The sequence below is a fragment of the Equus przewalskii genome, unplaced genomic scaffold (genome assembly GCF_037783145.1).
Source record: "Equus przewalskii isolate Varuska unplaced genomic scaffold, EquPr2 ChrUn-10, whole genome shotgun sequence".
Lineage (NCBI taxonomy): Eukaryota > Metazoa > Chordata > Mammalia > Perissodactyla > Equidae > Equus > Equus przewalskii.
Genome location: NW_027228747.1, coordinates 2,299,833 through 2,312,677, shown reverse-complemented (window position 1 = coordinate 2,312,677; position 12,845 = coordinate 2,299,833). Strand labels below are relative to the sequence as shown.

At 47.0% G+C, this 12,845-nt stretch overlaps 1 protein-coding gene across 1 annotated transcript; it reads left to right on the top strand.

The window, feature by feature from the left end:
- KPRP (keratinocyte proline rich protein) lies at positions 1-3,858 on the top strand. The gene is made up of 2 exons (XM_008515401.2): positions 1-51; positions 1,507-3,858. Exon 2 carries the CDS (start codon positions 1,535-1,537, stop codon positions 3,146-3,148), a length of 1,614 nt encoding a protein of 537 aa, XP_008513623.1. The 5' UTR covers positions 1-51; positions 1,507-1,534; the 3' UTR covers positions 3,149-3,858.
- Positions 3,859-12,845: the final 8,987 nt, after the last annotated feature.

Below are 12,845 nucleotides of genomic sequence, written 5' to 3'. Positions count from 1 at the left end.
AGCCCTCTGTCCAGACACCTCAGCCTGAATGACTGCTTGCCTGTGAGGAGGGTGAGTCTAAACGTTTGGTACTGGGATTGGGATGGGGATGATGCTCAGGGGTACCCAGATTCACAAGGGTGAGGCATAGTGAGGGGAGAAACTGGGAGCAGGGGAAGAGCAGTACATCTGCCTGAGAGAAAAGTCTAGTGGACTTTTGGAGACATAAGAAGAATATCCATGGAGTTTGTGTGAAGAACTGGGTCACAGAAGTCAGCATATTTGCCTTTGATAACATGGCTTCATCCTCAGGTACCATTTTCCTTCATCAGGACCTCTCTCATTGGAAAATATGCATACGTAATTTACACTTTGTGACCAGAGTTGTGTGTAGGAGGGTTACTTTCCCCAAGGGCATATGTATTTAGATATTCTGCACAAAAGGAGAATGGAAGGCTTTGCCCTTTATTAGAAGCGTTTTCAGCATTTCAGAAGTTTACTGAGAACTGTTTTGTTGGATGAGCTAATAGTCAAATCAGCCCTCCTGCTGTGCTGGTTTCTTGGCTGCCTGTACATGAACAGGCAGATTTGGGGAGAGGGCGCAAGAGTGTGGACTGCCCTCTGCTTCTCCCTGGCTAAGTGTGTTGTTGGTTAGTATGCCTGCACCCACCTGATTGTAATGTTTCTGCTGAGTAGAGCTTTACATGGGGCTGAATGTCAGTCTTGGAATTTAGGAAGCTTGTATTTTCTGGATTATAACCACACCCTGCCTCTCAGAAGGGCCAGGGGGAAAATATTTCTGGAGCTAGCCAACTGTATCACTTCAGGTTATTAATGACAGCAACCTCCCTGGGCAAGTTGTCATGTTGGTTCTGAGCCTTTCCAAAGCTGACATGTTTTGCATATGTCCATGCAGGCCTGTTTAAACAAATTCACCCAAAAAGATTGAATATAGAGACACAAATGTTTCATGTTGGGTTTGAGCTGCCCAATAACTGACTGGATCCTTCACTTTCCAATAGATGCTCGAAGTGCAGACTATTCCAGAGTGCTTGTTCCCATCTGTGCATTTTTATATGTTTGTACATATCTGTGTGCTGCCAGCACGCGTGTGTGAGGATGTCCAAGCTCCTGTGAGTGTGGAGTCTCCACTTTGGGCTATGGCCTTGGGAGGACTATGTTATTTCTACTTTCTGCAGAGCTCCCTCTCACCACTTAGGACCTGGGAAAGTGATGGGAATCCTCTTGTCATCAGCAGCCTCTTGTGCTGGACACTGGTATGCCCACTCTCCAAGGGGAGACCCTGGACACCTGCAACCCTGGCTGTGCCTTTGAAACTCCCTTAGGTCAGGACCTCAGTGTGACATTTGTGTGACCTAAAGACGACTAATTTTGAGTTTGATTAACTCAATAAGGTTGAGGGTGGAGGAGGAAAGGTCAGGGAAGAAACAGGGTGTCTTCCCCTAGGTCCTGACGCCTTCTCCCCAACAACTCTCACCCTCCTGACCCTGGTCTTTCTACCCTCAGGTCCCGCCCACCTGCCTGCATCAGAACCATGTGTGACCAGCAGCAGATTCAGTGTTGCCTGCCACTCCCCAACTGCTGTGCGAAGGGTTCCTTCTTCTGCCCTTCCCAGGCCCCCTGTGCCAAGAGCCAGCTGGTGGTCCAAGTCCCTTGTGAGGTGCAAAGTGTGGAATGCCCCGCACCATGCCCAGCTCAAGTTTCCCAGGTGAAGTGCCAGGCTCCACGCCAGTCTAAGACGCTACAGGTGAAGTCTCAGGCACCATGCCAATCTGAGGCCAAACAGGTGAAGTCCCAGGCACCATGTCAGTCTGAGACCACCCAAGTGAAGTGCCAGGCTCCATGCCAGTCTGAGGTTTCCTATGTGCAATGTGAAGCTCCATGTCCTGTTGAGACCTGCTACGTAGAATGTCCTCCAGTTTGTTACACAGAAACTTATCTGGAATGCCCTATCCAGACTTATATACCGTGTCTAGTTCCTCAGCCTGCCCAGACTTACATAGAGAGTCCCCCAGTGTGCCAGATTGAGGGATTTTCCACCCAGGGCCAATATCAGGGCTCCTACAGCAGCAGCGCCCCCCAGCGTCAGTCCCGGGCTGCATTTAGCGCTTACGCACCCCAATACCAGATCCAGGACTCTTACCGGAGCTTCACCGCACAGCGTCGCTCTCAGAGCACCGGCAGATGCCTCCCTCCTCGCCAGCTGCAGCCTTCTTACCGCAGCTGTTCCCCACCACGACGTTCTGAGCCCCACTACAGCAGCTGCCTGCCATCAAGACGCTCTTCAGGTTCCTATAACTACTGCACCCCACCCCGCCGCTCTGAGCCCATCTATAACAGTGACTGTTCTCGGGGTCCTTCTTCAGGCGGCTCTCAGAGATGCGGACCCAAGTGTCGAATAGAGATTTCCTCCCCGCGCTGCCCCAAGCAGGTTCCCCCACAAAAGTGTTCTGTTCAGATTCCTCCCATAAGACGCTGCTCTGAGAGTTGTGCCTCACGACCCTCCTGGGGTACCTCCTGCCCGGACCTGAGGCCACGTGTAGAGCCGCATCCACTCCCAAGCTTCCGTCCACCCCGGCGTCTGGACCAATGTCCAGAGCCATCACTACCGAGATGTCCACTTCCTGTCCCACGTCCATATCCACGTCCAGAACCATGCATAAGTCCAGAGCCCCGCCCATGCCCTCCACCACGGCAACTTTCAGAACCCTATCTGTGTCCGGAACCACGTCCAGCCCCACGTCATCGCCCAGGGCAGTGTGAGCTTCCAGAGCTACGTCCACGTCCGCAGCCCTGTGAACGCCCAGAACCTCGCCCGCTTCCGGAGCCAGTCCCCCTTCCAGCACCCTGCCCAAGCCCAGAGCCATGTGTGGAGCCTAGGTGCTATCCCAGCCCGTGCTTGGGCTCAAATCCAATTCCATACCCAGAAGACCTAGGCTGCTGTGAGTCCAGTCCATGCCGCCTGGACACAGAGGCCCCCAGCTGTGGCCCAGCTGGTTATGATCAGTGGCGAGAGAGTGGTGCTGGCTGTGGATCTTGTGATGTGTTTCCAGAGCCGTGGGGTCTGGGTGGTGGTGGAGACCAAAGAGGCACTTATGCTGGAGTGAAAGGTGGGGCACCTGCTGGAGCAAAGGGTTCCTATTTTTAAAGGAAGCGTGCCTGAGATGTTCCTGTCTCCTGCCCTGAAAACGTTGCTCCTCCTTTCCTAGGAGCCACAATTTCCAATACGTGCTTGTTTGCATCTCTCCAAAGACATTCAGAGGCTCCCTGCTGCCGAGGTGATGTCCAAACTCCTTTGCATGTCATCTCAGGATCCACACCTGGATATCAGACACCTCTCCAGTCTGACTCCTCCTCTGTACACAGTTCTAGCCAGACCAGTCTGGCCACCGGGCACATCTTGGGTGTTCCTCAGGACATACCTTAGGTGTCTCTGCCTCCAAGCCTCTGCTCATTCTTTCCCACCTGCCTGAACCACTTCTCTGCTACTCCCAGCATCTGAAACCCAATCCATCTTTCAAGATCTCTTCCTTGGAGCCTCTTTTGCTTGCTCCTACCCACAGAAGCCTGTGCTGACTTCCTAGAACTCATTGCCTTGTCCACACCACCCATTTGGCAACTGCTTTGCAACATGTCTTGAATTATTTTTTCACTTTTCAGGTGTGTCTGTCTGACCTTCCCAACTAGGTTGTAAACTCCCATTTGAGAGGAGCCTGAATATTCCTTAAGTCCATGCTTCTCTTGGGGCAGGCAGCTGCTCCGCAAGTCTTGCGAGTTTACAGCTTGAGCTGTCCTGATGGTCAGCCCCAGGACTGGGCACAAGAGGAGACCATGCAACAATAAAGATGATGATACCCTCATAGCCTGTGTCCTGCATACTGCCTTTGTGTTACTCCTTCCTGACTCTCGGGATGAGCTTTTATTTTTTTATTCATTATTTTTCTTCTTGGGTTTATTGCACCTGTGGCTAAGCTTTCCTTAGAAAGACCAAGTGTGCTACTTTGTGGGTTTTCTATCTCCTGTCAGTGTCCCCGGCCCCTGATGGGAAAGGATGAATGAAAAGGCGTGAGTATGAGGAGAAGGGAAGATAACTCTTGCTCCTCAATCTAAGGATAATGGTCTTCAGGCCTGGGTTGGGCAGGTCATCCAGCTCTGGGGCTGTAGTCACAGCCATGTGACCTCTGCGGTGTCAGGGGAGGGGAGAGGGAGTCTGTGGGGACTCTCTGAGATACTCTGCACAGGATGCACTCTTCTTTCTTTCAGAATAAACCATTTGCACTTTTTTTTTGACACAATAGGAAAAGAAGCATCTGAGGCTGACTCTGCATTCCTTCATTGCTCCCAAATCTCGTTAGTCATGGGTGGTCTTGGCAGCATGAAGGTGGGGCTTGGAGAGGCGGAATAGCCAGGATCTGGCTGGAGAATGAGTGTTCCTGAGGAGAGCCTTTCCCCAGAGGGAGAAAGTGCCCTGAGGCAAGCAGGGTCCATGGAGGCTGAAAGGGCTACTTCTGGGAGGATAGCAGGGTCAGCTCTGGCCTGGGCCCCTGGAGGTCTGATCCAGTGCCATATTGCAGAGGGTCCCGCAGCTCCAGCTCCATCGTAGGACACCACAGATCCAGGGTCTGGCTCTAAGTATGTCTTTCCTCTGCCCCAGGGATCTAGTCCTGCAGTGTCAGTGGTGGAGACCCAAGAGGTAAAATCCTAGGTTATATAAAGGAAAACTGAGACTTTTTATGTGAAATCCATTCATTCATTTATTTATTGACAAATGTTCATTGCTTACCTGCTAGGAAGGCACTGGTAAAAGGGACAGACATAATCCTTGTTTGCTCCCAGAGATCTTATATCCTAGCACGTTCTCAAAGTGTGGTATCTGGACCAGCAGCATCAGCATCACCTGGGACCTCGCGAGAAATGCAATACATCACCCCAGACCCACTGAAGCAGAGACTCTGGGAGTGAGGCCCTGAAAGCTGTGTTTTAACCAGCCCTCCAGGTGTTTCTGATGTTCGATAATCTTTGGTTGTTACTAGTTTAGTTAAATATCTTATGAATATTAAATATAAAATATGAATATGTATATGAATATGTGTGTGTGTGATTATATATATATCTCCTCTAATATCCACAATTGCCCGTCACACAGGCATTAGTATCTTGCCCTTTCTCAGAGTTGGAAACCTAAGCACACAGGATTTATGTGACTTGCCTAAGATTTACAGCCAGACTTGATTTTAAGCCTACACTCTTTTCTGCTATACGTGGCACCTTTCGTCTCAGTCACAGAGATCTCTTCTGTATCAACCAGTCATTTTTCTAATACAATTTTGGAGTTATCTCATTTATTAAACAGATTATTTTCCTCAGTTCCACATTTACCCTTCTTTTAAAATCCAGGCTGCCCTAGGACTGCATCTGCTCTGTGGCACATGCCCCCAGGGGCCTGGCAGGGCCTAGTGGCTCCCACAGGACATCCTTAGGTTTCCATTGCCCAGGACCCTGGGTGGGCGTGAGAAGGCAGAATGAGGAGAGGCTTAGAAGCTCCAGAAAGGGGATTCTCATTAGATCTCTCCCCCTGTTGTCTCAAACACACCCCTGGACAAGGATCCCCTTGTTTGGAGGATGAGTGGGGAGCATTCCATCCTCTCAAGGTACAGAAGAAGCACAGACTCCCCTCCAGCTGGAGGCTATAGGTCATGACACAGGCTCTTTATTGTAATGACCCATGGCCTGGACTGTCAGGGATAGATTGTGGTCTCCGGGATAACTAGGCCTGGGTATGGAAAGGGACTGGATGATGGTGGGATAGAGGGGTCTCTGGGTGAGTCAGGATAGGGCTGAGCCAAGGAATCCCTGACAGCCTGGTGCTCTCTCCCAGAACAGGACTGTGCGTGAACCAGCCTCAGTGCCATCTCTGTAGCCAGAGGAGCTCAGGGCCAAACCCTCCTCCTGGGAAGGTAGTCTGAATTGACCTCAAAGGTCCTCCACTTCCTCTGACAGGATGCCCAGCCCTGAGCCCCCAGATAGGCCCACAGTGAAAAGTTACAGCTCATCTATAGCAGCCCAGTGGAAAGGGGCACCAAGAATACATGTGTTGCATGTCCTTTTGTGGGCTTTGCATGTTTCTTTGCTTGTACCTATGTGTCTGTTGCTTCTGTCTGTATGCTTTAAAAGCTTGGGGCTTTAAAAATGCATTGGCAATGGAGACTGTGACCTTGGGATCATGGTTCAACATTGGCTCTGGACGACCCTTCTCAGTCATCCCTTCCACTCCCCACCCTCTACTCTTTCACTCAAAACCTGCCTCCTAGCTCCCTGCCTTTCCTTCTATGGCTACCATTTGAACAAAACTTAAAGTGTCCCTAGGACCAGGGCTGAGAATTCGAATTCCAGAGCAAAAAGGACCATCTACAAAGCCCTTTAAAGGTCCTCAAATACCTGCAAGAGAGACACCCTTTTGAATCTCACACTAATCTGAGGCAATACAAAATAGCATTGTCTCCATTTCACATTTTGGCAGACTATTGCCCAGAAATGCAACACATGGGCCAAGTCACAAGCAATGTGAGGCAGAGGTGAACCATGCTCCTATGCCTGACATCCAGCCATTTTGCCACCAAATGAGGGCCTGGCTTCCAGAGATGGGGCTTAGTAGTCCAACTAAATGTCAAAGAGATCAGGTCTAAAGATCATGCTTCCCATCTTGGAATCCTGCTTATATCTCTCTTCAATTCTCTGGTCTTTCTTCTTTCTAAAACTCCCTCCCTGGGATTAGCATCCTCACTGTAGAATAAGGGAAATGTACTGGCTGTGTTCAGTGGTGTCTTCTAGACCAGGGGAGTTATCCATAATTCCTCTTTGTCACAGGCACTAGGCTAGGATGAAATGACCTTGGAACACACTTAAAGATGCAGACTTCCAGGGTCATTCCAGATCTATTAATTTGAATTTCCAGAAAGAGAATCTAGGACTTCCATTTGAAAATTATTCTGATCAGGTGGAGGTAGAAACCATTGCTATATGAATACCCAGCTTTATGAGCTTACTGGATATCTACAAGGAGGGTTGAAACGAGTGCACATCTGACCACAGCATGAGTAGGATGTGGGCATAGTGGCAAAAATGGAACTGACTGTTAACTGTTTTTTTGTGGGAAGTTTTATGTAATTATCCTGTATACGGAGTCAAATTTTCTACTCCTCAGTCTAGAAGCACCTCAAGACTAAGGAGCCTCTACTTTTCTCTCAGTTAAATCCCCGACTCTACTGCCGCCAAAGACACCCAGAATGGGGATCTTGTGCATTGCTGAGGGAGAGAGGTTGTCTGGTATATGTTACAGATATTTTTACTGGGAGAGGGTAGGCCTAGTTTTGGTATATCTCTCCTTTACCTAGGCATTACCCCAACACTGATAGGGAGAAATTCCATATCCCATATTTTGTCCTACAGACTAGGATAGTCTTGGATGAACAAGCAAATAGAACTGTCATGCATCAGGGAATAGCTCACCTGTTTATAATGGGATAGAAAGGTAGATAGTAGTAATCAGAAGACAGGCAGTACACATGTGGATACTTCATTGACGTGTAGGAGAATAGCCAGGCGGTGAACAAGGCTTAGTCCTTGGCCATTGCATACTCCTGATTTCTGACATCGTTGGCCATCCAAGAGGATTCACATGCCTATGGCCTGAAACTAGTTAGAAAGAGAGAGTGATGCATGATGATCCATGTGCTTCCCCATCATCAGTGACCATCAAACCCATTCATCCAAAAGATGAAGCTTCCTGACCTGGAAGACTAAACTAGAAGTATTTGGAAGCCTAGGATTAATCCAAGCTGTGCCAGACCTATCCATCATGTTCCTTACCACGTCTTGTCATAGGAACCCTGAACTGGGTTAACACCTTTCCTGTGTTCTCTAGTGTTATATCTGTCAGGAAGAAAACTACTTATCAACTTCCATCAATGTATCCACTCATTTGAGAAATATTTATTGAGACTCAGCTATCTGCCAGGAACTATTCTTGGTCTCAGAAATACAATGGTGAGCAAGGCAGACACTGCCTTGTTCACATAGAGTTTGAGAGACAATAGAGTGTGTGAGAGCTTCAACCTGAGACACACAGGGTACCATGGAAGCCCATAGGAGGGGTATTTGAGTGGGTCAAGTGCCTAGAGGAGGCAACTACAATCAGAGATATGAAAGATAAGTGGGAGTAACCTAATGAATGGAGGAAAGAGGATTGTGTTTCAGGCAGAGACAACAGCAGGTGTATTGTTAGCATAACTGACATGATGACAGACAGCCAGGCAGGGGTATTTCCTACTTACCTGATCATAATTCCTGGTTCCTAGCACGCGTAAGGTGCCAGGACTCCATCCTTATCCTGCTCTAATAAACTTCTCAACATCTTAGAGGAAAAGTTGAGAAGAAACTGACCTAAATTTCAGATGACTCCAAGTTATGAGAGAGTATTGAAGAGTAGACATTTGATTCAAGATGGGTTGGAATAATAGACTTAATCTGACAAGATAAAGTGTAATTAAGATAAATGTGAAGTTCTGAATTTAAGGTAAAGATCAACTGCATTTGCTGAAGATGAGTGGGTATATGTACAGCTGCACATATGGAGAAAGCTTGGTTGATTAAAATCTTAGTATGGGCCAAGAGTGAGATTGGCTGTGGCATCTCTTGTTCATGGTGATGAATTCTTGCTCTTGGTGTTCAACTCTTGTTCTTAATAGTTAGGCATGACAGCGCTGCCCTGCTTGGCCCAGACAATGCACACCTGGGCTGTGTGTCCAAGATGGGTCAAATGGGAGTGAGGCTGAAGGATGATGATTTACTGTGCACCAGCCACCACCTGATGAGGAAACCTACATCCTTCCCCAAACTCACAACTTGATAAGATGCTATTATTTGCTCCAATTGATAGACAATGTCGCACACACACACACAAATCCAGCGAGGTTAACCAATTTATCTGGTCACACATCTAAGACCTGTTAATTCCAGAATCCAAACCCAGGCTAATCTTGCTCCCAAACTGGTCTACCTTCCTGTGGAAGGAAGAGAAATGTTGTGTTTTAAAAGAAGTAGCATTTCCCATTCTTTGAAAGGCTTTCTTTCAGAAAAAAATAAAACTCAAGAGCTTAAATCCAGTGGATGGAAACCATAAGGGAAGGATTCCGGCGAGAAGTAAAGAAAATAATCAGAACTGTTTGGAAATGGAATGCACTGTTTATCCATGCATTCAACAGATATTTACTCAAATATTAATTGAGTTCTTACTATGTGCCAGGCGCTCTTCTGGATGCTTGGGATATATCAGTTGAAAAAGCAAAGATTCATGTTCTTAAGGAGTCAATATTCTAGCGGAGGAAAACAGATAATAAACAACCAACACATATTTTTAAAAATTACATAGCATATTAAAATATCCAAACTTCTTTGAAATAGGAACAAATATAGCAATGAGATGACCTGGGCAGGCATCCCAAACAGCATAAGAAGGGGAGGAGGACCGAGTTCCGTGTGTGGGAAAAAGGGGCCCAGAGGGGTGTGGAGCCATGAACCAGCGTGCAGGAATAGAAAGGGCATTGGAGAGGTGTCATGAGGCGTGAGTTTGATCCCACCTCCACCACTTACTAGAAGAGACGTCTTAGCTTAGACAATTTCTCTGACTCTCAGTTCTTTCATCTATAAAATGCAACTAAAAACATATGTATACCTGTCTGAGTCACAATGAGGCTACAATAATTTGTTAAAAACGCTTTGTGTGGGCCCGGTGGTGTAGCCATTAAGTTTGCACTTTCCACTTGGGCGGCCAGGGTCTCGCCGGTTGGGATCCCAGGCACACACCTATGTACCACTTATCAAGCCATGCTGTGGCAGGTACCCCACATATAAAGTAGAGGAAGTTGGGCGCGGATATTAGCTCAGGGCCAATCTTCCTCAGCAAAAAGAAGAGGATTGGTGGTGGATGTTAGCTCAGGGCTAATCGTCCTCAAAAATAAATAAATAAATAACTGCTTTGTATATTACAAAACACGACAAATATATTGCTTTTGGCAGTGAGATGTTCAATCCTAAGCAGAGAAGTAGAGGAAAGAGATGACAATTGGCTCTGAGGAACTGCCCATTTGATGAGGGAGGTTGGCCACAAAGGCAGGTCAAGTCCAGGCCTAAGCAGAGGCAGGAGAAACGCAAACAGGAATGAGTGTGATCAGCTGGGGCAAGTCAGGAGAGGCTTGGGGGAGGAGGAATTAAAGGAGTGATGGGACATGGAATGGCAGACAAGAGAGAGGTGGGGTGATTGGTGATGGAAAATGCTCAGGCAAATGCTGAATCTAGAAGAAGTAAATGATTTTGGAACAGGCAGCTCAGATACCATGGTGAACCTTGAGTTCAAGGATAGTGAGGTCAGCAGCTATCACAAATTGTCACCAGTATGTCAATGCCACCTAGCCACTTTACCAGTGGCATGATTTCTCGGGTCAGCCAGAGGGAGAGGACGTACCAGGAGGGAGGCTCTCAATCAATCAGAAATACTTATTAGGCTTGAATCAAGATTGGGCCCTTAGTCACTGAAAGGCCTTCTGACTTGACCCAGCCTGGATAAAAAGGCTGAATTGAGCAATCATTTATTAAACAGTTATTTCCACAGCATCTCATCAGCATTCTTCAGAGGTTTGCTTTGTTCAGTCAGAATCTCAGGAGCTGTTTCGAATGAGTATAGTCTTAATCATCCTGGAGCAAAGCAGGGTTTCTCACCCTCAGCACTAGTGACAATTTAGACTGGATACTTCTTTACTATGGGAGTGCTGTCCTGGTATTGTAGGGTGTTAAGCAGCATGCCTGGCCTCTACTCACTAGATGACAGTATGGAACACAACCCCTCCCCAACAGCTATGACAACTGAACAGGTCTCCAGATTGTCAAATCCTCCCCCTGGAGGCATGGGGATAGGAGTAGGGTTGGGCAAATTCCACATAGTCTCTCTCACTGAGAGCCTTTGAGTTAGAGGAAGGGAATTCAGGCCTTGCCCTCAGGGCACTCCCAGTCCAACAGAGAATCCCATCCTCCCTTGATAGTGCAGTCCAGTGGGTTTGACTATGTACAGCAGAGCAAAACTCTGCCTGATCTTTTTGCCCAATCCTCCCACCTTCCAGATGCTATATCAGACAAAGTTCCACTGCTGTTCATAGGGTTTTCATGGCCAATTTTTTCAAAACTGGGTGGCTATTTCCTTCTTCCTAGTCTGTCTTTGTCTGGAAGTTCGACTGTAACCTGTCCACCATGGGTGACCCTGCTGGTATTTGAAATACCAAAGCAACATGCAGCCACCACAGCGTGACAACCAACAGGCAGGTGGTGTGTTTCCCTGACGGGGAAACGAACTGGGGCCACAGTGGTGAAAGCTCAAAATCTTAACCACTCAACCACTAGGGCTAGCTTAAGGATCTATAGAAGCTTCTTACTGTTCCCCTGAGGGAACTGAGTTCTGATAATGGAAGGGTAGATAATCTTGGCTATTATGGCTATTGTGAGTAGATTATCTGTGACTATAGTTGTTATAATTGTCTGGCAAATTTATCCAATAGCTCAGAATACTCTCCTGCTTGATTTGCCAAGGACTGCAGCAGCAACCCGAAAAAATTATAAGTAAGGATTTCCATTGTCTTAAAAAATCATTAACAAAGGACATTTTAACACAAAGAGAAGACATTTGTTAGAAGATAGTTGGTTAATATGGTTTATGGGTAAAACGAGAAAGAGAGAAAAATGCACTGGGATCTTCAATAAACATCTCCACTCTTCTGTTCTTCTGGGTCTCCCAGTGAACATAACCAAATAATTGAAAATAAGTAAAGAAATCATACCATATAAGAATGCATTATGTATTAAGGTTGATGGTATGATTGAGTTTGGAAAATCTTGAGATGTCAGTTAAAACTAGGGAGAACCTGGTTGCTTAATTCTGAGAATTTGGGCAGACAGACTGGTACAACAAATCTCTCTTAGTCAAAGTAGTGATTTTAGAGATAAGTTGATACTCCTGAAAAACCTTAGAGTTTTGTGTTCCTCTAGTGACCCAAGGATAAATACTACAGACCATAATTCCTTATCTGAAACCCTTGGCGCCAGATGAAATTGAGAACATTTTTTCTTCTTCAAGGAGGGTAGTACAGTGAAGATAATGGATTAGAGACGCTACAGGTACGCTTCAGAGTTGGTCATGTCCAACCTCAACAGCACGGAATTCAAACAAAGGAGCCTAACACCTTGGGTGGGCATGATGTATGGTTCCGATCTCCCACACCCTACAGCTTCAGGGCTCCTTCCCCCTTGGGGAGGCCATTAATATTTCTGCAACAGAACATATGAATATTCACAGTAAGGTGAAGTGACCTGACTGGCAGTTCGGGTCAGTTTTTTTGCCACCAAATGAGTGTCGTCAACAATCAGACGAGAAACTCAGTTTTCAGAGGTCTTTGGATTTGGGAATTGTGAATAAGGGATTGTGGATCTGTGGTAACATTGGGGGATTATCAGCAATAGTGTTTCCTCACCTCATTCCCTACCGCTATTGTCCTCTCTCCCAGGGTCTCCCACACGGGCCCCTTCGATATTAGCGTCCAACACTAATGTGATTATCCTTACTCTCTGAAAATGACAAACATACAGGTAACAATAGTAAAATTAAACTAAGACCTTCAGCAGACTTCTGGTGAACATTCAGTAAAACCCTAGTGACTGATCCTGGCCATGGCCTCCCCACAACCTGATCCTGGTCTTCTTTTCAGCTTCATCTTGCGCCTCACTCTCCCTCCCCACTGCAT